The 26990-nt window shown below is 55.0% G+C and overlaps 1 protein-coding gene and 1 long non-coding RNA gene across 8 annotated transcripts; one reads left to right on the plus strand and one right to left on the minus strand.

The window, feature by feature from the left end:
* LOC105480463 (uncharacterized) lies at positions 1 to 11361 on the plus strand. Of its 2 annotated transcripts, none has more exons than XR_986470.3 (3): positions 1 to 139; positions 480 to 588; positions 11150 to 11361. It is a non-coding gene; the product is annotated as an uncharacterized lncRNA (long non-coding RNA). The 2 variants fall into 2 exon arrangements; XR_986469.3 differs by having other exon boundaries at positions 500 to 588.
* Positions 9048 to 25001, minus strand: LOC105480461 (macrophage stimulating 1 receptor). Of its 6 annotated transcripts, none has more exons than XM_011739374.3 (20): positions 23771 to 25001; positions 20520 to 20708; positions 20312 to 20440; positions 19964 to 20134; positions 19490 to 19650; positions 18959 to 19124; positions 18714 to 18850; positions 18163 to 18324; positions 17974 to 18067; positions 17633 to 17842; positions 17399 to 17545; positions 17153 to 17318; positions 16885 to 16986; positions 16608 to 16811; positions 13507 to 13587; positions 13148 to 13329; positions 12946 to 13055; positions 12224 to 12389; positions 11663 to 11799; positions 9048 to 9611 (listed from the first exon to the last, which is right to left on the minus strand). In XM_011739374.3, exons 1-20 carry the CDS (start codon positions 24998 to 25000, stop codon positions 9356 to 9358), a joined length of 4200 nt encoding a protein of 1399 aa, XP_011737676.1. In that variant the 5' UTR covers position 25001; the 3' UTR covers positions 9048 to 9355. The 6 variants fall into 6 exon arrangements, 5 of the variants coding, with proteins under 5 accessions (XP_011737676.1, XP_011737678.1, XP_011737677.1 ...); XM_011739376.3 differs by having other exon boundaries at positions 17399 to 17425; positions 17633 to 17845; XM_011739375.3 differs by having other exon boundaries at positions 16608 to 16787; positions 17633 to 17845.
* Positions 25002 to 26990: the final 1989 nt, after the last annotated feature.

Here is a 26990-nt window from a genome sequence, read left to right on the forward strand (position 1 = left end):
TTAGGAGGCAGGGGGCCAGGGGACACCAGTGAAGTCAGCCAGCTGCAGGCCAGCCTCCCCCATCGTTCCCAGCCTGGTGCACATTCTGCCCAGGCTAGTCTCACAGTGAGGACAGCCAGGATACGGCCAGAGGAAAAAGGTAGGCAGGGGAGACTGTTAGGAAGCTCCTGGCAGAGGTCCTTTGGATGAGGGGCAAAGTCCCTTCACCACTCAGTCCTGGGAGGCAGAAGCGGGTGAGGGGCCCATGCTCAGTCCCAAGCTCCCCTCCCTATGTTCCCCGGCTCCCGCTCCAGGGACAGCAGCTCCTTGGCAGTCTCTGCTGCTCCAGATGGTTCTCCTCTGCCTGCGCCTCACAGAGCCCCCTCCCCAGAGCCACATGTCCCTAAAACCCAGGACCAGTATCCTGCAGGGGTAGGGATGGGGCTGGCAGGGGTGGGGGTGGGGCCTCTGCTCAGAATTCTCAAGTCAGAATGTTCTAGCTCTTGTCACATTGTGTCAGCTTCATCTTGGCCACAATGGGGGCAGAGCTCTGGGCACAGGGCTGGGCCACAGCAGCCACAGGGCCAGCCAAGTGGCAATTACAGGATGGTAAGACCACAGTAGTCCCAGGGCTAGCTCCACAGTGGGGACATAGTGGGTGGAGGACTGAGTACACAGTGGGCACAGAGCTGCATATACAGCAAGGACAAGTCAGACAAAGAATTGGACAGGGGGATGCATAGGAAATATAAGCTACAAGACGAGGTGGGCAATTCCACCCTCCATTTCTTAAATAGAGGGGGAAAAAAGGGCAGGGAGGAGTAGAACCTGCCTGGAGCAGCAGCCTAGGCTCAGAGCTGCCCTTTAGCCACAAGGACAGGCCTAGGCAACAGTTTGAAGAGCTGCACATTGCCACGGGTCCAGGTCTGGAGGTTCTAACCTATGGTAGGGTCAGGCCCTCCTGCCTCCCACCAGCTCTGAGCTCTGGGCCTTCTCCCTCTCTCTGGCAAGGCTGTGTTCTTTCAGGTCTCAGTCTTTCCACCCATGAAACAGGTTTGTAGACAATATAACTGTAGGTTTGTTCTCTGAAACTGTTTTCACAGAGGTTAAAAATAGTGTTTACAGTTGGCTGTGGGGTGTAAGGCTGTGTGACCAGGGACCAAAGTTAACACAACAGTGCTGCATCTGCAGCTTGCTAACTTGGCACTGGGCACAGCCAGGCTCTGCCATATCTCAGGCCCCCTGGGGTCCCACCCCCCTTCCCTTGATGCTGCCTTTGGTTAAGAATGGGGACAGGGCCAGGTGTGGTGGCTCACGTCTGCAATTCGAATACTTTGGGAGGCCAAGACAGGAGGATTGCTTGAGCCCAGGAGTTTGAGACCAGCCTGGGCAACGAAGCGAGACCCAGTCTCTAGAAAAATATTTTTTTTTTTGAGACGGAGTCTCCCTCTGTTGCCCAGGCTAGAGTGCAATGCCACGATCTCGGCTCACTGCAACCTCTGCCGCCCAGGTTCAAGTGATTCTCCTGTCCCAGCCTCCCAAGTAGCTGGGATTATAGGCACCCGCCACGATGCCCCACTAATTTTTGTATTTTTAGTAGAGACGGGTTTCACCATGTTGGCCAGGCTGGTCTTGAACTCCTGACCTCAGGTGATCCCTCCGCCTCGGCCTCCCAAAGTGCTAGGATTAAAAATAATTTCTTAAAAAAGTTAAAAAGGCCGGGCGCAGTGGCTCAAGCCTGTAATCCCAGCACTTTGGGAGGCCGAGACGGGCGGATCACGAGGTCAGATTGAAACCATCCTGGCTAACACGGTGAAACCCTGTCTCTACTAAAAAAAAATACAAAAAACTAGCCGCACGAGGTGGCGGGCACCTGTCCCAGTTACTCGGGAGGCTGAGGCAGGAGAATGGCGTAAACCCGGGAGGCGGAGCTTGCAGTGGGCTGAGATCCGGCCACTGCACTCCAGCCTGGGCGACAGAGCGAGACTCCATCTCAAAAAAAAAAAAAAGTTAAAAAAAGAATGGAAACCGATAGCTCTGCACACCAAGGGGGAGCTGCTCATCCTCATTCGAACGTCCGAAGCCCAAGGGTCTGCCTGTGCATATGTGTGCCTACATTCATGTACACACATACTTGCTGACCATTATTAATGTCATTAATCTTTGGCTTGAGCAAGCTAGTTTTCTGTTTACAATAGAGATGCTAGTAACAGCCTCTAGTGCCTGTGGAACACTTGAGCTGTACTGTGCCTGGAAGGGTTGGAGAGGCATGGAGAGAGGTCCTGAGAGCCCCTGGCCTGTCTCACCACTAAGCCATCCTCCACCTCCTGCAGAGGTGGGGCATAATCCTCCTCCTTTCCAGAACTGTGGTCCTTTGTAAACAACTGGCCTGAAGTCTCCTGGGGGAAGGGAGCAGAACTGGCTGAAGCGGCTAGCCCATGAAAGAAGGCCCAAAGGAAGCAGCCAGGATAGAGAAGGCCCTTATTTTTATTTTCATTTTTAGAAGCAAGGTCTCACTCTGTCGCCCAGGCTGGAGTGCAGTGACATTATCATTGCTCACTGCAGCCTTGAACTCCTGGGCTCAAGCAATCCTCACGACTCAGCCTTCTGAGTAGCTGGGATAGTATGAGCCACCACACCTGGCTTTTTTTTGGATGGAGACGGGTTCTCACTTTGTTGCCTAGGCTGGTCTCAAACTCCTGGCTTCCTCCCACCTCAGCCTCCTGAAGTGCTGGGATTACAAGCATGGGCCACCATGTCTGGCTGCAAAGGTCCTTATAGCAAACACCCCTTATAGTAGTAATAACAATTACTGATATTGATGGGGTCCTTCCTCTCTGCCAGTACAGTGTGGAGCACTCATAACCCAGACTCATAGCAATTCAATGAACTGGGCACTGTCATACCTCATTTTACAGATAAGGAAATCAAGGCACAGAAAGGGAGAGAGGTCTGTCTCAGCTAGCGTGTAGTGGAGCCAGAAACTGAAGCCAGGCCATCAGGCTCTGGATTCATATTTCAGGATCCTGTGTTGCCACCATGGGGTGCCATGCTTAAGGCCAGGCAGTCACGGACCCTGCTGGATGGGAGCTAAAATGACTCCATTGTGGGTGCTGCAGCCCCAAGCCCTACACCCAAGCTGGGTCCTGCATGGACCTGCTCCTCCTTCTGATAGCTTATCAGGTAGCTCAAGCCTGAGAGGAGGCCCTCCCAGGAACCTGGTGGTGCTGAGTATGGGCCAGACTGAATTCTCCGTACTCAGAATTTTTAGCTGGCCAAAGCCCGCTCATCTCATCCAGCTGGGGAGAGGAGTAGCAGGGCAAATAAAGAGACTTTCAGGCTGGGTCCCTTCTTCCCAGCCCCTAGGGATAGCGCCCCTCAGCCCCTCCCCCAACATGTTTTTAAATAGTGTCTCACCAGGAAGAAGGGCGTCCAATTCTATTTCTGAATCTGGAAAGTGAGGAGGGCCAACGTGTTGCCATGGCAACCTGGAGAGCCCCTCCCCCAGACTGAGCCCATTCCCCAGGCTGAGGGCTGTGGGGTGGAATGGAGGTGGCAAGGAGAAGCTGGGAGGAGCTTAGTCTGAGGGTGAGGCCAGGTAGAGTCCCTGTGAGGGCAAGACCTGCATGGCCTTCTCCTCCCACTTCACCTCGCCCCTCCAGGCAGGCTTGCTGGGAAGGCCCCAACCTCTGCAGAGAGGGTTGAGGGTCAAATCACCGTGAGAAACCCTTCTCCCCTGTGGATCAGGCTGGAACCCTCCCATTTAGGAGGTCTTGAGGATGGTAGAGAGCTGGCAAGAAGGGCGTCAAGGGGACAGGCACAGCGCCACACCCCATTAGGAGCTCTACAGCTGGCTCCCACACCTGCTTCAATACAGACCTATTTTCGGCTCCCTTGTGTTCTCAGGAGGCAGCTAGCTTTGTCAAGTCCCTGGGCTTGCACCCTTCCAGTCTGCCTGCCTTCCACTGCATTGGGAAGGGTCTGAACATCTCCAAAAATCTAGGATCAGAAAAAACCTTAAAGGACTCCCAGTGCAGCCATTCACTTGATAATGGAGCAAAAAGGGAGGCATGTTTCCCCAGGGGTTCACACACCAGCCACTGTCCAGGGGTTCATACATCAGCCATTCTACCTCAGAGGTGACAGATGGGTAGCATTTAGATCTGCAGAGGGAGGGCATTCCAGCTGGGAGCACAGCTCAAGCAAAGGCAGGCTTCTGAACAGACTCAAAAGTATCCTGTGATTCAACCCTCTCTTGGTGCTGATGGAAAGCTGAGGCCCCCAAGGAGGAAGGGATGCACTCTTGGTCTCCTAGCTCTATGCCCCACACACCTTACCTTCCTCCCTGGAGCTATCCAAGTGACCTGTGAACCCTAGACCTAGACCTCCTGCTTCCCTGACATTTCCCCTGGCCAGGATACAACCATTCCACAGAGGCAGGACCATGATTAAAGGAGCTGGCACCTCCTGCTCCATGACCCCCCTGTCTGACCCCAGAGGAAGACAGAAAGCACCAGAGAACCCCAGCCCTAGGGGAACCTTAGGCAGGATGAGGGGAGATAATTCACTCCTATTCTGAGATGTGGAAGGTCGAACCCACTAGTACCAGGAGGATATGGCTTCTGAGCTCTAAGGCACAGGGAAATTTAAATAACAGATGTTTAAGCAACCTTCCCTGCAAGCCGGCAGTGCAGTGACCCCTCTGCTGTGATGTGTTGCAGCTTAAAAATAGCCCACAATGAACTGCTCTGAGCCCCAATTGACTCAAGCTTACGTAACTCTGCGTGAAAGATGGCCAGCTGCATCAGCCCAGAGGGAAGGCAACAGCACAGCCGCCCTGACTGCTGCCCACAGCTGGCTTAGGGGCTGGGAGAGCTCCTCACCCTCCCTGGGAGCAGCCCCCACATCCAGAAGCCAGCAAAAGTGGAGGCAAAGGTGGTACTGCCAAAAGTACACATGGCTTCATGACTGCTGAGCAGAGCTGACCTCTAGTCACACCTGCAGAGAGAATGTGAGCAGAGCTGCCCTCTTTCAGGGTTCCTATGGAACCCAGGTCCAGTGGATGGTGGGAGTGACTTTATTTATTTATTTATTTATTTTGAGACGGAGTCTTGCTCTGTCACCCAGGCTGGAGTGCAGTGGCCGGATCTCAGCTCACTGCAAGCTCCGCCTCCCGGGTTCACGCCATTCTCCTGCCTCAGCCTCCCGAGTAGCTGGGACTACAGGCGCCCGCCACCTCGCCTGGCTAGTTTTTTGTATTTTTTAGTAGAGACGGGGTTTCACCGTGTTATCCAGGATGGTCTCGATCTCCTGACCTCGTGATCCACCCATCTCGGCCTCCCAAAGTGCTGGGATTACAGGCTTGAGCCACCGCGCCCGGCCGGGAGTGACTAAATTAAACAGATGACTGGGTCGAAGAGACCAGGGCAGGAGCCCATGTGAACAGAGTGACTGGAGCCACCCAAAGGATTCCTTTTCCTCTTTGAAGAGGAGGTTCCCTGGCTTGGAGGGACATGTCAGCAGGATTAATGCTTGGCTAAAGCTGCCACGCCATGGAGCCCAGGGGTGGAGCTGACTCCTTTGGGGCCTCTGATTCTCCATGGTCCAGGGTGCAATGTCCCATGAGGGACCTGTGGCATGAAGGAGGGATCACTGGCTTCAAAGGTGATTGAATCCCATGATCTTGACCGCCTGCTACTTCAAGCCCCTTGCCTTGCCTAATGCATCTCCAGATCCCAAATGCCCAGTGCAAGAAAGGCTACAAAAGTATGCAGGTGGTTGGTCAGGTGAGGTGGCTCACAAATCCCAGCACTTCAGGAGGGCGAGGTGGGTGGATCACCTGAGGCCAAGTATTTGAGACCAGCCTGGCCGACATGATGAAACCCCATCTCTACTAAAACTAAAAAAAATTAGCTGGGGATGGTGGTGCACACCTGTAATCCCAGCTACTCAGGAGGCTGAGGCAGGAGAATTATTTGAAGCCAGGAGGCAGAGGTTGCAGTGAGCCAAGTTCATGCCACTGCACTCCAGCCTGGGTGACAGAGTGAGACTCTGTTTAAAAAAAAAAAAAAGAGTATGCAGGTGGTTAAACCAACCTGAAAGAGAGTGGAGAGGTGAGAAGGTGAAGATGCCCCTGGCATTGGGAGTCTCTGGTACTCACTGGTCCCTCTGCTTTGGCACATGATGAGCCTTACCAAGGAATAAGCAACTTCCCTCAGCTCCTACCACCTGAGCTCAAAATAGGAACCACCACAGGCCTGGTCCCTGAGCTCCCATAGAGCAACAATGAGACTGGGTTTGGAATGGGGCTATATCTGGAGCCCACAGGTATGACCCTAATATAGTTTGGATATTTGTCCCCACCCCAATCTCATGTTGAATTGCAATCCCCAGTGCTGGAGGCGGGGCCTGATGGGAGGTGTTTGGGTGATGGAGGTGGATGCTTCATGGCTTGGTGCTGTTTTCATAACAGTGAGTTATTTTGAGATCTGTCATTTAAAAGTATGTGACACCTCCCTGCTACTCTCTGTCTTTCTCTCTCTCTTCCTCCTCCTGCCACTATGTGAAGTGTCTGCTCCTGCTTTGCCTTCCACCATGATTGTAAGCTTCCTGAGGACTACACAGAAGCAGATGCTGACACAATGCTTCCTGTATAGCCTGCAGAACTGTGAGCCAAGTAAACCTCATAAATTACCTAGTCTTAGGTATTTCTTTCTAGCAACCTAGAGTGATATAGACTCCCAGAGAGCCTTTGGGTCCCTCAGAATATTCCCTGAAAGGCTGGGGCTGAGGCCGAGACACAAGGGGAATCTTAGGCCAGATTCATGGTACCCCATCAAAGCAGGTCACTCTGCCCCATGCATGACCTCCAGGCTCCAGAGGACAGTGACACCAATGGGCAGTCAGGAAGGCATCTGCTGCCTCCTCAGTGCCAGCTCCCACCTTGGCCTGCCTCAGCCTTTATTAGCATCTGCTTGCCCCTAGCCCTACTGGGTTGAGATGGAGGGAGATGGGACAGAGAGGTACCTACTCTTCACAGCTCTTGGTGGGAAGGCTGGTCTCCCAAAGCCCTAGGAGAAACCTCCGTCCACACCATTCCACCCTGGTGGCAGGCCCAGGCCTCCCATGGCCACTAGCAACCCTCCCCTTGCACTGGCCACCCACTGTAGCTGAGCTACTGCCCAGGCCTCCCCTAGAGGAGAGGCAGCCCAGCCTTCATAAGCCCTGGAAGCCACATGGTCCCCCAGCCCATCCAGGGACCTAGAACTAACCCTCCCTACCCTGTTCTCCCTGGTAGCCCAGTCACTGATTTGAAGCCCTAAAATAGTCCCAGCTCCTGACACCCCAGATGGGGTTGGGACTATCAGGTGGCTCTGAGAATGGAGCTCAGAGCTTAGGGGCTGCAGAAATTGAGAGTGGGGGCAGCTGTGCCACAATCCAGGGCCCCAAGTGCCTAACTGGGTCCCCTCCCTGGAGAATTCTGGCCCTGGAGGCCCTTGGCCCAGAAGCAGGCCCAAAGCCCTACATTCTGGCTGCACTTGATACCCTCTTTCTCTCCTATCTCTCTTCTCTGGGAGCCTTTCCCATGCTAAGCTCCCTTCTTGTCCAGAGACTCCCTTTCTCTCTGAGCCCCTCACGTGAACAGATAAGCCAGTGGTCCATGAGCTGTAGAAGCTCAATGGGGAAGGAACTCCTGGGCTTAAGAGGTTTGGGTGACCCTTAGAACCCCAGGATGGGGTTAAAGGGGAGAACTACAAGTTGGAGGGATGAAGGCAGTCCTTTCCAACTGGGGTGGGGATGGGCTCCAGGATACTCCACTTACCTCCCTCTCAGCCTCAGGAGACAGTGTGCACAACTGTCTCCTGCACACCCAGAGAGACAAAGGGTCAGTGGCTAAGCATGTGAGGCTACAACCTCCTCAGTGCCTGCTGAGGCACTGAGAGTCACCCAAGGTACGGCAGTAAACAGACAGACAGTCTGTCTCTGTCCCCCTTCAGCATACAGGTTCCTGATCTTTGGATCCCTGCACTCAAGCAAGAATCTCCTTTTAAGCCTTACCCACCTGTCCTCAGAGTCCTTAGGGTCCCCAGGTCTGGACTTCTCTCTGGCCTGAGGTGGCAGAGTGAGCAGCAGCTGGATGGAGAAAGCTGGGCAGCTCTGGTCCCAAGGAGACTCCCACTCTGATTAGCAGGGAGCTCTTGCTCCAAACCCAGGGTTCCATGTGTGACAGGGCACAGAGCTGTGGGCTCCGAGGGAAGGAAGTCTACCCTCTTACAGTCAGCTGGAGTCTCCTAACTGAAGGGATGGAGGCTATGGGGTTCCTGAGGGAGAAGGAACACTGTGATCCAGGTCCTGGGACAGGAACCCTGGCGCCTCAGCTACCCCCTTAGCAGTCAGTGTAGGGAGGAAGAGGAGGAGGGGGAGGTCTCCCTCTCAGAGGAGCATGCCCCTCTACGAACTGTTGTGCAGTGGCCTTTACAAGTACAAATAGCCTGGGCAGTTGGCACTTTGAAGTTGGCTCCTTGAAAGTGTGGAGCTGAGGCCTTGCTGCTGGCTCCTCTCTCTTAAGGCTACAAGTACAATCAATGCTGCAGTGTTGCAGGGACCCAAGCCTCTATGCCCCGATGGCAGGCCCCATTCCATCCCAGCTGGTTTGACGGTGGGCACTGCAGATCGAGCAGGGAGCCCTGGAGAAGTGCTAGGGCTGGGGAAAGGGGAGCAAGCAGCCTGACTCATGGAAGAAACCATCCTAGTCACTGCATGCTTGGGTACTCAGCCTACTTCCTTGGTTCCATCTAACAGTCCCCAGGGCCCTATGACCTGGATCTGGGCCTTGCTCACCCTCCCCGTTCTCTAGAGCCTTCTTGCTGATCCATATCCTTTCCAGCCTCAGGGCCTTTGCACGTGTGACTCTCTGCCAAAAACTCTCTTTCCTCAACACTGCTTCTGGTGGTTTTTCCCCAGTGATAGGGCCTCAGCAAAATGTCACCTCCTGGGAGGTTTCCCTTGCCTCTCTATTCAGCTATTTATAGCAGCCTCCTGTCATTCTTTCACACTATTTGCCACAATTTGTGTTTTAATAGTCATTTGTTCCTTTATTGGTTCAAGGGTCAGTGTTGGTGTGGTCACTGCTGAGTCCACTGTTCCCAGAAGACAGGGTCCACAGCAGGCACTCCATAAATACATGTTGCAGAAGGACTGCCCTCACTGGCTCACTCTGTGGAGTGAGGGACCTAATGGGTCCCATTTACCTATTGCCTCTGAAGATTAAAGGGCAGGAACAAGGTAGAGGGCCACTGCCCTCTGGCCTGGCATGGCTCAGAGGCAGCTTGGGGTTAGCTCAAGGCAGCTAAGCAGGTCCAGCCCAAGGACTAAGTCAAGTGGGCCGAGGAGGCTCCGAGAGTGGCCGGGGCCGGTGTGCACTCCCTGGCATGGGTGAGGACTGCTGCTGTTCTGGATGCACATTCATCTCATGTGAGGTGCTGGGGCCCAGGTTCATGTAGGTTGCTGGCAGCTGCACATAATGGTCCCCAAGCAGTGCAGACACTATCTGCTCCACTTCCCCCACTAGTACTCCGAAGGTGGGTCGTGCTGCTGGGTCTGCCTCCCAGCATTGCTGCATCACTTGGTACCTATTGGGGGAAAGGCATGTCAGGTTAAGGCAACTTCCACCCAAGGATTCTGGGCCACCCACTTGCTGTTAAACCTCTGGCAGGTCACACAGGGATGAGGATAGGTGACAGGACCTAGTACCTAGCACTGCCCAATCAGGGGCAGCTCTTCTCATCCCTATGATTGCTGTTCCAGTCCTGCCTCCCCACCCCGGCAGAGGTCCAACTACCTCAGGTGTTAAGAGCTTGGACTCCTGTGCCCTGTGCCCTGGGCTATGTGATCTTGGGCAAGTTCCTTAACTTCTCTGTGCCTCTGGGTCGTCCTCTGATGACAGAGCAGTAGGCACATAGGCTGATGCCTGTGAAGTGCTAAGCACAAGGCCCAGCTCATAAGGTACCATGGTCATCATCACAGTTCTTCCAGGAAGGAAGCCTGGGTCCAGCAAGGCAGGAATTAAAAATCCTGAAGCGGTCGGGCACAGTGGCTCATGCCTGTAATCCCAGCACTTTGGGAGGCTGAGGTGGGCAGATCACAAGGTCAGGAGTTCGAGACCAGCCTGGCCAACATAGTGAAACCTCATCTCTACTAAAAATACAAAAATTAGCTGGGCATGGTGGCACACGCCTGTAGTCCCAGCTACTTGGGAGGCTGAGGCAGGAGAATCACTTGAACATGGGAGGCAGAGGCTGTAGTGAGCCAACATTGTGCCACTGCACTCCAGCCTGGGCAACAGAGCAAGACTCCGTCTCAAAAAAAAAGAAAAAATCCTGAAGCAAGAGCATGTGGGGCAGCACTAGTGGCATGCTGGTCCTGAAGCAGAGGATCCCCAGGTTTACCTGCTGGGTCCTAGTGCATGCCCCATTATCTTGGGGATGTCATTCCTGCCTGAAATAATACTCTAAGTACCTTACACACAATATCTCATATAATTCTCAGGCTCTCGGAGGGTGGTACTATTGTCTCCACTTTACAGATGAGGAAATTGAGGCCCAGAGAGGAGAAGGGCTGGACTGCTGAAGTGGACCCTATGGTGTACCACCCACATCCCCCTTTCCTCTCCCAGTGGCTGGGTGTGTTGCCTGCTGATGGTTCTTGACTGAGGCTCTCTCTAAGAATTGCCCTAGGCAGAAGAGAACTGCCTCTGCCAAGCTCACATTCTCTCACCAGGGACAGCCTGTGACTAGTAACTGATTAATGCCTGGTACAAAGACCTGGCCTGTTGGTCTCAATTTCAGAAAACTCTGGTGGGTCATCCCAGTTCAAGCAGTCCCTGTGGGATGGGCTGCAGTTTCTGTGACATTTCTCTGTCCCAGTCCTTCTTCCCTTGCCCCCAACCTCTCAGTAAATCCCCATACATAAATCTCCAGCTGAGTCTATTTCCAGGAGCCCAATCTAGATACGGGTAGGCAGTGAATTAAAGAAATGAATAATAAGAGCAAACCCAAAGCAGGTAGGACTGTGAGGAAGGCTACTCACATCCTTCCTGGAGCACAGCCTGAGACAGGAGGCGTCAACTACTTTTACCTATGTCCTGGTTCTCTCTGTTCTAACCCAGCAGACCTGGACACTGCTCAGGCACACCTGCTACATATGAAGCTGAACCTCAGAACCGAACCCACCCCGTAGGCACTGAGGACAACGCAGCTGCCGCCATCCCTCCAGGAATGGGGAATCTGAAACCACATCCAGTGAAAAAACCTGATCTGGAGATCCAGAGGGGGTTGCTGTGGGGGTTGGAATCTTTCCTCGAGATTAAATGAGAGGAAAAGGTGGAAAGCAGACCCCATTAGTGGGAGGCGGGGAGGAGGAGTGCTGGGAAAATCAAACCACTGGCCTCAACCCCAACTCTGAGCTCAGAATGCTGTTACCATGGCAACTGTGAGGTCCTCCCAGTGTCCCATCCTGCATGTGGGTGGGACCAGTTCACAGATGAGGAAACTGAGGCCCAGCGAGACTCCCTTTCTGAGTCAACCAGAAGTTCAGTCAGGAAGCCAGGCAGGAGCTCTGTCTCCTGCCTCTTCCATGTCTCTGGGGCCCAGTTCCCTCCCCACTACCACCTCCACATACTTACAGAGAATTGGGGCAATACTCAGGCTGGGGCAGGCGCCGACCCTGGGCCAGGAAGTGGGTGAGGTCAAAAGGGTCGATGTGGGGGTATGGTGGGGCACCCCGTGTCAACAGTTCCCACAGCAGCACACCAAATGACCACTGTGGAAAGGGGGAGGTAAGGGGACTCAATTCACTCCAAATTTGGGGGCAGGTGGGTCCCCCAGGGCTTCTATCTCCCAGAGTCCTTCAGCTGGAAATGGAAGACCCCACCCTCCACTGAGAGCTCATTCCTCAATACGTCACCAGTGTCTTTCCTCTGTCTCCTCCCACCACCTCATCCTGCCCAGAGTTGGGGCTGGGCAGGCCCTGGATTATCTGTGAGGAGCCAGTGAGTTCCCAGCCTCCTCTTGCCCTGGCAGGTGTCAGATTCCATCTTACATCTGCCCAAGAGGTGGGCAGAAGGGCTTTGGGAGTCATCTACCCCGGGGACTCCCTGGGCTCAGATTATCCAGAGCTGAATGGGTGAGGCCCAGTGTTCTCAGGTGCCAAAGCCATGTGGACTATAGGGCAGATGGGGCCTCACCACATCAGACTTGGTGGTAAATCTATAGGTCTGCAGGCTCTCCAGCGCCATCCACTTCACAGGTAGGCGAGCGTGGCGATGCTGTCGAACACTATAGTATTCCTTGTCCAGGATGTCACGGGCCAAACCAAAGTCAGCCACTTTGACAGTGAATGACTCGTCCAGCCTTGGGGGTAGGGAGAGGATTACACTTAGGACTGGCCCTTACCAGGCCCTGAACCCACCTGTTCTAGGCCCTTACAGAATTTCTTTTTTTTTTTTTTTTTGAGATGGAGTCTCGCTCTGTCTCCCAGACTGGAGTGCAATGGCGCGATCTCTACTCACTGCAAGCTCTTCCTCCCGGGTTCATGCCATTCTTCTGCCTCAGCCTCCCGAGTAGCTGGGACTACAGGCACCCACCACCACACCCGGCTAATTTTTTTGTATTTTTAGTAGAGACAGGGTTTCACCATGTTAGCCAGGATGGTCTTGATCTCCTGACCTCGTGATCCACCTGCCTCGGCCTCCCAAAGTGCTGGGATTACAGATGTGAGCCACGGTACCCGCCCACAGAATTTCAAAGCCACAGTGTCCAGTCCAAGTCTGTACTGGGCAGACAAAAAAAGTAAGGTGCAGAGAGAGGAGGACAAGGCTGGAGTGGGCCCTTCCCTGAGGCGGCCTTAAGCACCGCACACCCTCATGCCCTGTGCCTTTGCTTCACCCCAGCTACTCTGGACTCTCACATGCAGTTTCGCGCAGCCAGGTCCCTGTGTACAAACTTCTGCTCTGCGAGGTACTCCATGCCATGGGCTACCTGCAGGCCAAAGCTGATGAGGTCCTTCACGGTGGGGTTCTGGGGGCACAGGTGGGTTGGTGGGCAAGGGGACAGCAGCTCCTTCTCCAGCTGCTGCCCAGCCCCCAACCCAGAGGCAGCTGAGCACTGACCCGCTGAGGTGAGCGGATGAACTGGAGCAGGTCACCGTGGCACATATAGGGCAGCAGCACATGGGGCAGGCCCTCGGGTGGCAACATGATACCAATGAGAGCCAGCACATTCGGGTGGTTCAGGCCACGCATGAGCAGCCCCTCTCGAAGGAAGGCCTCCACCTGCTGCATCTCTGTGATGCCTACAGAGCAGTGCAAGTCAGGCACAGGGCAGGGCATCCCTTTACAAGGCTCATATGGGGAAATGGGAAATAAAGGTCTCCTGCTCAGGGTCAGTCAGTAAGGTGGGAACACAGAGAAAAAGAATCCTCCCAGCCTGAGGCCCCTCCCTCTGCCCTCCCATCTTCTGCTCCACTCACGACTTAGTGACTTGATGGCACATTGGATTCGATTCTGGGCCTGGTCTATGTATTCTCCATGGTAGACAACTCCAAAGTGGCCTGGTGGGAAGTAGATAATGAGTCGATGAGAGGGGCTCCAGGGCCCAAGGTTCACACCACACATTCTCATTGGCAACCAGACCTCAGAGCACTAAACTGGCCAATCTCACATTTAATTTTTAATTTTTATTTATTTATTTTTTAGATCGAGTCTTACTCTGTTGCCCAGACTGGAGTGCAGTGGTGCAATCTCAACTCATTGCAACCTCTGCCTCCTAGGTTCAAGTGATTCTCCTGCCTCAGCCTCCTGAGTAGCTGGGATTACAGGCACCCACCACTAAGCCCAGCTAATTTTTTGTATTTTTAGTACAGACTGGGTGTCACCATGTTGGCCAGACTGGTCTCAAACTCCTGACTTTGTGATTCACCCACCTTGGCCTCCCAAAGGTGAGGGTTGGGATTACAGGTGTAAGCCACCATACCTGGCCCAATCTGACATTTTAAAAAAGCAGCAGGGCTGGGCGTGGTGACTCATGCCTATAATCCCAGTACTTTGGGAGGCCAAGGTGGGTGGATCACGAGGTCAGGAGTTTGAGACCAGCCTGGCCAATATGGTGAAACCCCATCTCTAGTCCCAGCTGCTTGGGAGCCTGAGGCAGGAGAACAGCTTGAACCCGGGAGGCGGAGGTTGCAGTGAGCCAAGATCGTGTCACTGCACTCCAGACTGAGAGACAGGGTGAGACTCCGTCGCCCCCCCCAAAAAAAAGCAGCAGAAGCAAAGCGCAGTGCACCTATAATCCCAGTTACTCAGGAGGCTGAGGCAGGAGAATCGCGTAAGCCCAGGAGTCCAAAGCCAGCCTGGGTAACACAGTGAGATGCTGTCTTTAAAAAAAAAATTTTTTTTAAAAAGGCTTATGCCTATAATCTTAACACTTTGGGAGACTGGGGTGGGAGGATCAGCTGAGGTCAGGGGTTTAAGACCAGTCTGGCCAACATGGTGAAACCCTGTCTCTAGTAAAACTACAAAAGTTAGACAGGTGTGGTGGCAGTGGCAGGCCCCTGTAATCCCAGCTACTCAGGAGGCGGAGGCAGGAGAAACGCTTGAATCTAGGAGGAAGAAGTTGCAGTGAGTCGAGATCGCACCACTGCACTCCAGCCTGGGCAACAGAGCGAGACTGTCTCAAAATAATAATAACTAAAAACTAAAAAAAAATAAAGCAGGGCCGGGTGCGATGGCTCACGCCTGTAATCCCAGCGCTTCGGGAGGCCAAGGCAGGTGGATTACCTGAGGTTGGGAGTTTGAGACCAGCCTGGCCAACATGATGAAACTCCATCTCTACTAAAAATACAAAAATTAGATGGGCATGGTGGTGCATGTCTGTAATCCCAGCTACTCAGGAGGCTGAGGCAGGAGAATCACTTGAATCTGGGAGGCAGAGGTTGCAATGAGCCGAGATCACACCACTGCACTCCGGCCTGGATGACAGGCGAGGCTCTGTCTCAAAAATAAATAAATAAATAGGCCAAGTGCGGTGGCTCACGCCTATAATACCAGCACTTTGGGAGGTCGAGGTGGGCGGATCACTTGAGGTTAGGAGTTCGAGACCAACCTGGCCAACATGGTGAAACCTCGTCTCTACCAAAAATACAAAAGTACAAAAAAAAAAAAAAAATTAGCTGGGTGTGCTGGCATGCATCTGTAGTCCCAGCTACTCAGGAGGTTGAGGCAGAAGAATGGCGTGAACCTGGGAGGCAGAGCTTGCAGCGAGCCAAGATAGCGCCACTGCACTCCAGTGTGGGCAAAAGAGCGAGACTCCGTCTCAAAAAAAAAAAAGAAAAAGGAAAATAAAATAGTCTGGGGTGGTGGCTCATGCCTGTAATCCCAGCACTTTGGGAGGCTGAGGCGGGCAGATCACCTGAGGTCAGGAGTTCGAGACCAGCCTGGCCAACATGGTGAAATCCTGTCTCTACCAAAAATACCAAAAATTAGCCGGGTGTTGTGGCAGGTACCTGTAATCTCAGCTACTCAGGATGCTGAGACAGGAGAATTGCTTGAACCTAGGAGGTGGAGGTTGCAGTGAGCCGAGATCATGCCATTGCACTCCAGCCTGGGCAATAAGAGTGAAATTCTGTCTCATAATAATAATAATAATAAAATAGAATAAAAATAAAACTAAACTAAAATAAATATAATAAAACAGGCTGGGTTTGGTGGCTCATGCCTGTAATCCCAGCACTTTGGGAAGTTTAGGCAGGCAGATTGCTTGAGTCCAGGAGTTCGCGGCCAGCCTGGACAACGCGATTTGAGGCCCATCTCTACAAAAGACAAACAAAAAATTAGCCAGGCATGGTGGTGCATGCTTGTAGTCCCAGCTACTCAGGAGACTGAGGGAGGAGGATCACCTGAGCCTGGGGAGGTCGAGGCTGCAGTGAGCCATGATTGTGTCATTGCACTCCAGCCTGCGTAACAGAGTGAGACCCTGTCTCAAAAACAAAACCATAAATAAAACCAAAAATAAACAGCAGCCACATGATGGCAGAGGCTATAATCCTCCTGTGCCTGATTGATCCACACCAGAACCCACTGAAGACAGAACTTTTCTCATCCATTTTACAGATGAGCAAATGGAGGCTCAGAGAGGTTAAGTGGTATAACCAAGGTCACACAGGTTGGTGAGAAGGTTAGAGCAGAATCTGGTCCAACTGTCCCTTTAGCCTATGTCTTTTTTTTTTTTTTTGGAGACGGAGTCTCGCTCTGTTGCCCAGGCTGGAGTGCAGTGGCGCAATCTTGGCTCACTGCAAGCTCCGCTTCCCGGGTTCACGCTATTCTCCTGCCTCAGCCTCCCGAGTAGCTGGGACTACAGGTGCCTGTCACCACGGCTGGCTAATTTCTTTTTGTATTTTTAGTAGAGACTGGGTTTCACCGTGTTAGCCAGGACGGTCTCGATCTCCTGACCTCGTGATCTGCTGGCCTTGGCCTCCCAGAGTGCTGGGATTACAGGCATGAGCCACTGTGCCTGGTCTAGCCTATGTCATCTTGAGACTCCATCTCTGCCCCCAGCCCCACCTGGCCCCCACACCTTTGCCAATGACTCGGTCACTGTGGGTGACCACCCGCTCATGGGGAATCAGCACATCCTTGACCTCAGCCAACAGCGCAGAGTCCAGGTCCCTTAGCTGGATGGACTCTTTCCGCAGCAGTGGAACACAGGATTCATCTTCACTATTGGAGAAGGATGCTCCATGGACACAAGTGGAATCTAGACCATCAGTGGCAGGGCGTGCTGTGGGGAGAGGGAGTGAGGAGCTTGTAGGGAGAGGGGGTGGCTTTAGCTTCTCGTGCCTCCACTATCTTACCAAGGCCACTTCTGTAGTCAGAGCCCGAGTAGAGAATAGGCAGGGGTGTGGCTCCAGCAGTCTGGTCCAGGGATGCCAGGTCATCCAGGTTGGGAGGAAGAACTGTGGAAAGAGAATCCCTGGTGGCCTGGCTTTCCAAGCTCCCAGGGGCCAACCCCTCTGGGGAGGACTTAGATCCCTAAGTCCTGGGCAGAGAGAGGATGTAGGGACTTGAAGATGCCATTGATTGGGGGTAGGGGCTGAATAAAGGTAGGAGCAGAGAACTCACCTAGCTGCTTCCTCTGCCACCAGTAGCTGAAGACCAGTGCAGTGGCCAATGCGGCCACAAGCAGCAGCAAAGGCAGCAGGATACCAAGGAGCGTGCTCTGTGGGACCCCATGTGGCCCTGGCCACACCACTCTACCCAGGATGCGACATTCACCATCCATGCAGACCTGGGAGCAGGTGGCAACTCAGGCCCAGCCTGCAGGCCCTCTGCCCGTGTTTCCCAGGGAGGTCCAGCTGGGCTGCCTACCTGCAGTGGGGCACCATCCTTGCCAAGCTGCAGGGATGGGGGCAGGGGGCAGACAACCATGTCCCCCCGGAACTCGTGCTGGCAGCTCTCACCACCCACGGTCACGTTGACACCCACGCAGTCAGTCACAGCACCCAGCCCAATATACTGCAGAGAGGGTCATGAGGACCAGCCAGTAGGCTGGCCCCTACTTTCAGATCCCCAACTGTCCCTGCCCCTATCCCTTACACTTACCTCAAACTTAATGGCATGCTCCTCAGGCTTCAGTGGAATTAGGTTGGCACTGGGTGGATGGGGTGGGGTTAGGAAGCGAAAGCCAGGCAGTGTAAAGCCAGCAGCTCCATCCCCCCAGGCACTCAGATTTCCTGCCACCCATCCCTGGGGGTCTTGGACCACATATTCAGGCAGGCGGCACAACTGCTGCTCTGGAAGCTGCCTCTCACACTGCTGAGACAAATAGGTGATTAGCCAGGAACCCCACCTGTGATTGCTCCTCTCCTCAGCCCAGCACAAGGTTGGGCTGCAGCTCAGGGAACTCATCCAGCCTTCCTCCCTCCTGGCCAGCACTCACTCACCCTGCTCTCCACTGCCCTAAGCCCGTCATGGAATGACAGCACTAAGTGCCATGCTGAAGTTAGATGCTGGCCACAGATGGTGATGTGGGAGTTGCTGTGGAAGAGGGCAGGGTGGTAGGCTTTGGGTGTTCTCCAAGGCTGGCTCTCTCATTCCCCAGAGGCCAGAGTGGGCAAAGAGGTGGCGCTTACCTGTAGCCACAGTTGGGGCTGATGCTTAGCACGACAGGGTCTTCTCTGTAGTGGAAGGTCCAGGAACCAGGTACCTGGGCACCCCCCACCTGCAGGCTAAGGGGGACACTGGCCACCATGGCCCCAGGGGGTGTGGCACATAAAAGCTGCCCCTCACTGACCCTGCAGGAACAAGAGATTGGGCTCAGGGTTACCCCCTTTGTAATGGCCGGGCCCACTTCCTCCAGGGGCCTGTTGCCCTCTCCCAGTTTGTCTGTTATCTCTCCCACCTGCCCCACTCCATGGTCTGTCTGAAGATAAGGTGGTCCCAGGAAGACATTCCAAGAGGGTAAGGAGGGAACAAGTTCCCCACAGCCTTGGCTGGAGCCACTGGACTCTGTGATGGGCTCTCTTGCCTCTGGGCTGAAGAGGGCAGTAGTCTTTTCTTCCTGGACCTGCTCTCCACACCACACTGACCATGTAACGAGCACTCTTCCCTCCATCCTGACAGAGTCCAGGTCTCCACCTGGATAGAACCCTGTGGCCTCCCATGCCTGCCTGGTGGTACTTACCGTGCTAGCAGACACTCAGTCCCATTGACCAGCACAGCCCGGCTGGTGCCTACAGACAGACTCTGGCCTTCAAGAGTGAGACAGGTGCCTCCTGCCCGTGGGCCAAAGAGGGGTTGCACTGCTATCAGCACTGGCTCCTAAAAGGATATAGAGGTGGCTTAGGTGGAATAGGTCTTCCACTCCAAGCCCCTCCCTTCCTGTACCATGCACTGGCCAAGGGCACAGACAGGGCAAGGTGACCTCACCATGAAAAAGAAGCCTCTCAGCATGGAGGTGCCGTCTACCCGGAAGTGCTTGCCCGGTGGCATGTTAGTCACGGTGAGGCTGACGTTGGTAGGCCCCACTGCTTGGGTGCCCAAGGGCTCCAGTTCACACTCAAACTCCTCTACAAAGTCTTTCCGGGGCACTGGTCTGGGGCACCAGGGGGAACCCCTGAGGTCAGCCAGGAATTATACAGGCCTAGCTGCATGTCTGCCACAAGCCACAGGGCTCCTCTGAGCCAGAGAATGGCGTTTCTCCACCCATGCCTCCCTCCAGGGAAGGAAGGTTCCGGCAGGGCAGAGATTAACCTTGGCTGGTCCATGAGTGAACAGACAGGAAGGGCACATGAAAATTCAAAAAGGGACAGAGACATCTCCCGAGACACAAAACAGTCAGAACCACTGCAGCTGCCCCCATCTCCCCTTGCCTCTGATAAGCAGAGAACAGGGTCTCATGGGGAAGGGGCTGCTTGGTTGCTCCCTTCAGGGAAAGGGAGGGGAGGGACCAGATTGTACCTGAGTTTTGAGCTGTCCTTGGGCAGTGGCCGGCAGGGACTTTGGCCCACCGTGATCTGATGGGTTCCCTCAGGCACCAGACCAGAAGGGTGCAGGTAGAAGTTGGAGCCACACAGGGTCAGCCTTGTACTGCCCCTTAAAGGTCCACTGTGGGGGTGGAACTGAAATGGGGAAAACAGCCTGAGTCCTCATGTGGGGTTGGGCTCTCTCAGCCCCACCTGCTTCCCCAAAGTCTCCTGCCATACCCCTTGCCTGCCCCATGCTCCAGCCATTTGGAGTCACTTGCTAGTCCTCATTCAAGCACTTTCCTGCCTCCAAGTCTTTGCATGTGTCATCCCCTCTGACAAGAATGCCCTCCTTGTAGATATGAAGGACACTCCCAGACCTGAGAAAGATTGTGATCAAGACTTGCTGACCACCACCCCAGGCCCAGCCTGTCCCACTCTTACCTGTGCCCTGCCAGGGAAGCCATACCTCAGTAAGCTTAGGCGGACAGTGGTCCTGTTGCCAGGAGCCAGGACACTCCTTCTGCCGGCCACACATGTTCCCACACCAGCCACAGCCCATGAAACGCTGTGCCCTTAGGCAACGCCCACAGGTGAGGAAGTGGCGGCAGCCAGGGCCTTGGATAGGCACCTGGAAAACCTGGGGGTAGAAGACAGGTGACTAGGGGCACCTGGAGGGGGAGATTGGGCCCTATAGACCCTCCTGGTACACTGTAGGCTAGGGTGGTAAGGCCTGCATATCAATGCCTCCCTGGATTGGATGGACAGTCTGTGATCCCACAACCCTGGCCCCAGGCCCTGCCCCTGCCCACCTTACCTGGTCCCCAGAGGCGAAGAATAGGTGGTCCCCAAGGCGACTGACATCCCGCTGCACGGGCTGCCCACTGTCACCCAGTGAGAAGTTGGACACATACAGCAAGTAGTTGAGTGACCTGGCCAGCTCCACCTAGGACAGGTTAGATGTGAGCAAAATGGGGATGGAGACAAAGACCCAGGGCCAGGGGGCTGTGGGGATGAGGACCCACCTGCAGGATACGCCCATCCGCTGTGCCCATGTGTGCCACTGTGACGTTGTCAAGGCGTGTCACATACAGTGCAGTGACCTCTACTGTTCCCAACAGCCCGTTGAATAGGTCCACACGTGAGAAGCTGCTACTGACCAGCAAAGGGAAGTGGTGGCAGCTGGTGTTGGGGCTGGGGGCCTCCAGGCCAGGCTGGGAAAAGTCAGGTAAGGGAACGAGTCAGGGTTCAGCCCTGTGCCCCAACCCTTTGGGGCCTTTGTCAGTGGCCACAGCAGCCCAACACTCTCACCCCTCACCTGGCCTGACTGGAGAAGGCCCTGGGCCTACCGGTTGCCATCTCGCATTGCCCCCACAGGGCTCTCAGTGTAGCAAGGGCAGGCAGAAGGTCCAGGCTGGAAGGCCCGCTCCCCATTCTCCCTGCCCCACCTTGCCATGTCCATCCTGATGGTGAGTTACCCCCATTCCATCCTCACAACCACCCCGTATATCTTTTTTTTTTTTTTTTTTTTTGAGACAGTGTCTCACATTGTTGCCGGGGCTGGAGTGCAGTGGCATGATCTTGGCTCACTGCAACCTCCACCTCCCGGGTTCAAGTGATTCTCCTGCCTCAGCCTCCGGAGTAGCTGGGATTACAGGTGCTCACCACCACCCCTGGCTAATTTTTTGTATTTTTAGTAGAGATGGGGTTTCACGATGTTGGCCAGGCTGGTCTCGAACTCCTGACCTTGTGATCTGCCCACTTTGGCTTCCCAGAGTGCTGGAATTACAGGCATGAGCCACTGTGGCTGGCCCACCCCATACATCTTACAGATGAGGAAACAGGCTTAAGAGGTTTGGTCTCTTGTCCAAGGCATCATAAATGCTCAAGAGGGGAACCAAGTTGGAAGTCTCAGCTCCACAAGAGTCTTCTCCTGCCCCCTGCTGGCTCTTCTCTGCTTCTCTGTGTGCACTTCAGCAAACCCTGTCTCCTCCGGGCTTCGGTTTCCCCACTTGCATTAATTGGCCAGCACAAGGTTGGGAGCATGGTCCTTCTCCCTAGACTCCAAAGGTCTTCCTGTACCCTTGGCTGCTTCCTATACCCCCCTTTAGGGTACAAAAGGGATAAACCAAACCCCTACAGCCTGGGTGCCAGAACTAAGTTCTGGAAGCTAAGGGGTACTAACCTCTCCCCTGCTCTTAGCAAGGGGGTGTTTTGGGGGCTGCAGTCATGCCCCAGGGCAGACTGTGGAAGCTCTGGGAAACCAGGACACCAGGGTATGAACTCACGGTGTTGGAGCTGAGTGTGAGGTGCAGACGGGGCTCAGTAGCCAGCCCTAGGTGCTCAGGACTCTCCCTCACCAGCCCTGAGGGCACTCCTTGAAGCAGGAGCCTCTGAAGTCTCCATCAGACCACAGAGACTTAACCCAGTCCTGAGATCTCAGCACTGATTAGCAGCCCTGGAGGCAAAAGTAGATGTGGAGCTGAGCCTTGAAACCCCATACACCCTGCGCCTACAGCTTGGGGAGGGGGGGGGACTGGGATTTTGTCCTCACTTGAGGCAGGAAATCGGCTTGGCTTGGCCCGAGCCGGAAGCCTGCCAGGTGTTTCCAGCATGACTCAGGGACAGGTGGGGCTCTGACGGGGAATAGAGCCCTACCTTAGCCAGGCCCACACCCTAGCCTGCTTGTCTCTAGGCCCCAGGACCTTAGCTCTAGGTTCCCAGGCTTAGGTAGGGGCTCCAGGCTCCTGAAAACACGTAAGTGTCCAATGTCCTATGGAGGACAGGCACCAGCTCTGAGTCCCTCAGGCCTCCTGAGGCCAACCACTATGTGGGTGCTGCCCCAGTGGCTGCATGCCCACAGTTGCTAGGCAAACACTGTACAGGGTGATTCACACACCTCCTGGGGGCCTGGCCAGCCTGTGGGCAGGGACCAAGATTAGTCCTCCTGGAGCCTGGCACTGCCCAGCCGTGCTGGGTGTCTTCTGACCCACTGACCACTAGCCAAGCTGGGGAGAGGTTCTGACTCCCCACTGGGAAGGAGAAGGGGCCAGGCAGGCCTGCCCAGGCCCAGACAAGGAGTCCCCAACCCTAAAGCCTCTCAACCCAGATGTACTCAGCAGAGGGAGGGAGGCTAAAGACCCCCAACCTCACATTGGGTGTAAGTTCTCCTCCCATCTCCGAGGCATCAATAGGAGTGGAAAGGAGTCTGTCGAGAATGTCACAGCAGGCCCAGGGCCACAGGATGATGGCTAGAGAATATGAGAGCAGTAGCTGTGGGTCCCATTCCTTGGTCTAATCTTATTGCTGTTGCCTACACGACGGCTGGAGAGAGCCTAGATAGAGTCTGTTGGAAGGAGCCCCCAGTTCAGCACGGGCTTTGAGACTTCCTGCCTGGGGCAGGGCTCCAAATATGGTTAAAAAAAAAAAAAAAAAAGTCTGAGATGGATCAATTCCAACCAGCCCTTCCTAGGCCTTCCCCAGATGTTTATAGTAGCTTGCACAAGACTAGAGTGAGGCTCCCGGAACCTTCTAGAACCAAGCTGCCATCCCATGAGTGCTGGGTACTCCCCCCAATCACCCCCAATCATGTCAAACAGGTTAGTGAAGCCCAGGACATGCAGGCTCCCTAACAAGCTGCCAACTTCCAAGGCCCAGGAGGCTCCCTGGAACGTGGTGGCTGGCAGAAGGATGGGGGTGGGTGTGGAGGAAGGGGAGATTCTCTGACAACTCTTGTCCCACCCTCTTTGGAAAGCAGAGCAAAACAAGGGAAAGTGAAACTGTTGGCAAGCAGCTGTGAGTCTGTGAATCTGTGAGCATCTCCCTGTGTATTTGTGTGTGGTGGTGGTGGTGGTGGTGGGCGAGGGGGGCGCTATTTTTTTGCGTGTGTCCCTGAGGATATGGATGGTGGACAAGTAGGAGGGAATGCCCATCATTCTACCCAGCATTCAGGAGCTATGCTAACAGAGACACGGTTATGTAACCCCATCCTCACATAGCCAGGGAAACTAAAAAACCAGAGGCCATGATGGGCAGATAGGAGAAAGGGCAAAATGAGGTAGTCACAAGGGCCAGCCTGGCTGGGAGCCGAGCCTCCAGTGTAGCCTTTGTCTGGCTGCTTTCTCACACCACCCCAGCACTTAGGAACTGGGTGAGAGAGAATGCTTCTTTCCACCTGCCCTCCCCCTCCCAGATCCCCTCAGTGATGGAAGGGAAGCAGCCTGTGTTCAGCCACGTGCATGCAGCTCACAAGTAAGGGCCCCTTCTTTCAGCTCACCGGGTTGGGGCAAAAACTGGGTGACTGGAAGAAGTCGAGGCCTCGCCGGAGGCCTGGATGGACTGGGGATTCACAACAGCGCTCCACACCTTCATCAATTAATGTGTCCAGCAGGTCAATGGGGAAGGCACAGACGACAGAGTTGGGGCCCACGCCAGGGCCACTATCCTTGCCAGCCACAAAGACCCCAAATAGCACTTCCTGGCCCTCAGCAATGCTCAGCTCAGTGGCAAGTTGAGCACCCACTGGAGCAGAGTGGGCCACCCGCAGCACAGGGTAGGGCTGTCCGCCCTCTGGGGCCCCCCGGCGCCTGCGTTTCGGAGCAAATCTGCAGTCGAGGACCAGCTCCCGATAGTCACCCAACTCTGGCTCAGTGGCGCTAAGTCGTGCCAGGCGTGTGTGCAGGGCACCAGGAGCATCAGTCACGCTGGCCGGCTGTACAGTCAGGAAGTAGACGAAGGCTCCCGTATGGAAGCTGTGCACGTATTCAATACTGTAGGAGACAAGATGCTTGGGCAGCACTGACAACGCCACAAAGCCTGGTGCAAATCCCGAGGCGTCGGCCTTGAGACGCCTGATAGACACTGAGCGTGGGCTGAAGCTGGCAGCCACGGCTGCGTCCAGTGAGGATGCCACGTAGAAATAGGAGGCCTGGCCTTGCTCAACCACAGTCACACGGGTGCCCAATGGGCTGGCCACACAGTCGGGGCAGTCATCGGGCCGGTTATGGTGGGCTGAGAAGAGGCAGGCTGGCGCTGCCAGATGCACGGCTGTCCCTTGGGGATCTAGGTCATGCAGGAAGCAGCGGCCCTGCAGGCTGGAGCCACAACTGACCAGGGCAGGCAGCGCGGGCTCCAGCACCAGCACCTTTGTGTCTGTGTCACCGGAAGGGCCGTGGGGGCCTGGGCCACAGGCTGCACACGTCTGGCAGCCAGGGTCCCCAGCAGGGCCCGTGGCCAGGCTCTGGACAGACTTCAGGTCAGGCCCAAGCACGTGCAGGCGATTGCGTATGGCTACAAACACAGCACTCTCATTTTTGTCGCCCTGGTAGGTCACCATGGTCTGCACCAGGCCTCCGGCGGAGAAGCTGGGCACCATGTACTTCACGTTAAAGTCTCGAGAGGCCGCGTAGGGGGTGCGCGGGCACTGCCATTCCTTGGCCGCCGCGGGCTTGGCAGGCAACAGCAGCAGCAGTAAGAAGGACTGAGGCAGCGGAGGGAGGAGCTCCATCGAGGCGAGCTGGGACCCTAGGGGATCCCTACGGGCCTGGGCCTGGGCCCGGGCCCGGGCCTGGTTGGGGGCCCGACTCGAGGTCTGGGCTGGGCCAACTTTAAGCGGCGGTCCCGACAGCCCCAAGATAGCGGACCCCCGTCCCAGGTTCCTGTGAAACCCAAATCCCTTCCCGGCCCTCGGGTCTGGGCACCTGACGCCCGCGGACGCACGGACAGCAACGCCCCAGCCGCCTCACCTGCCGCCCCAGCAGCCGCTGCACACTGGCGCTTATCGCTCAGCCGACCAGAGGGCGCCGGGCTGGGCGGGCGGGGTCGGGCCGTGGGGGCGGGGCCGCGAGGGAGGCGTGGCCTACCCCAGGCCCTCCACCCATCCGACTCTTCCGGCCCTTGGAAGCCTGGCTCCTGTACCTTCTCTTGGCGTCTTGGCGCCTTTTTCTCAGCGGCCTGTGGGTGGATGCGCATGGTGCGGCCTGGAGAGAGGTGAGCCGCTCTGAAGCGTCCCATCCCATCCCCCCACTACCGACTGGTTCGCAGCGAGAGGGGGCAGGACACTGGGCTCTTTGCTTGTGGTGGAACTAGTTTGCACTTAGTAGCAACACCCTCAGAGGCTAGTGCCCAGAGGCTTCCTGGGGGCCCGCCATGTGGGGAACAGAGACCAGGATTGTGTGGAAGACCAGAGGGGAGATGTGGGGCACTTAACAAGAGATGTTATGGGGCGCCACCCTTTGTGGGAAAGGACTGTCTTTTTTTTTTTTTTTTTTGCTCTGTGACCTAGGCTGGAGTGCAATGGCGCGATCTCGGCTCACTGCAAGCTCCGCCTCCCAGGTTCAAGCGATTCTCCTGCTTCAACCTCCTGAATAGCTGGGATTACAGGCGTGCATCACAACACCTGGCTAATTTTGTATTTTTAGTAGAGACGGGTTTCACCATGTTGGCCAGGCTGGTCTCAAATTCCTGACCTCAGGTGATCTGCCCCCCTCGGCCTCCCAAACTGCTGGGATTATAGGCGTGAGCCACCGCGCCTGGTGGGGACCATTCTTCCATGTGCTTCTCCTGAGCTATCAGCAACAAGATGGTCTCAGAGGAAGGTGTGTTATGCCCTGCTCTCCTAGGGCCCTAAGGGTCTTAGGATGGGATCTGGCCTTGCTGACTGGACCTCAGAGTCAGAGAGTCACATAAGTGGAGGCCCAACCCTAATTCTGGTACCTCCTCTGCAGCCTCAGTATATAGAAGCTGTATAATGGCGTTACAATCCACAATATGGGCCTTGGGGGCTCCCCCTTCCTGGCTCTGCCCAGTGCACCCCTGATATGAAGGAATCATGAGCTTTGGCTCTCAGGACACTTCCAACCTGCTCTGTAGGCCTTGCTGGATCTTATTCTCTGCAATGAGAATGTGAGAATGTAGTTCTGGGCTGGGCACTGTGGCTCATGCCTGTAATCCTAGCACTTCTTTGAGAGGCCAAGGCAGGAGGATTGCTTGAGGCTAGCAGTTCAAGACCAGCCTGGGCAACATAACAAAAGTCAACAAAACAAAAAAACTGCTAAAAATTTAAAAATAAAATGTATGACCGGGCGTGGTGGCTCACGCCTGTAATCCCAGCACTTTGGGGGGCCGAGGCAGGTGTACCACTTGAGGTAAGGAGTTCAAGACGAGTCTGGCCAATATGGTGAAACAAGATGGTCTAAAAACAAAAATTAGCCGGGTGTGGTGGTGGGCACCTGTAATCCCAGCTACTCAGGAGGTTGAGCAGGGAGAATGAATTGCTTGAACTTGGGGGGTGGAGGTTGCAGTGAGCTGAGATTGTGCCACTGCACTCCAGCCTGGGCGACAGAGCGAGACTCCATCTCCAAAAAAAAAAAAAAAAAGAAAAAGAAAATGTAGTTCCGATTAGGTGATTTCCCAGAGTTCTCTCTTCTATTTATGAGGAGTGGGGGTGGGGGAGCCTAGTCCCACACCTGGATCTCAGCAGCTGCCCTTTGGTAACT

The sequence above is a fragment of the Macaca nemestrina genome, chromosome 2 (assembly GCF_043159975.1).
Source record: "Macaca nemestrina isolate mMacNem1 chromosome 2, mMacNem.hap1, whole genome shotgun sequence".
NCBI lineage: Eukaryota > Metazoa > Chordata > Mammalia > Primates > Cercopithecidae > Macaca > Macaca nemestrina.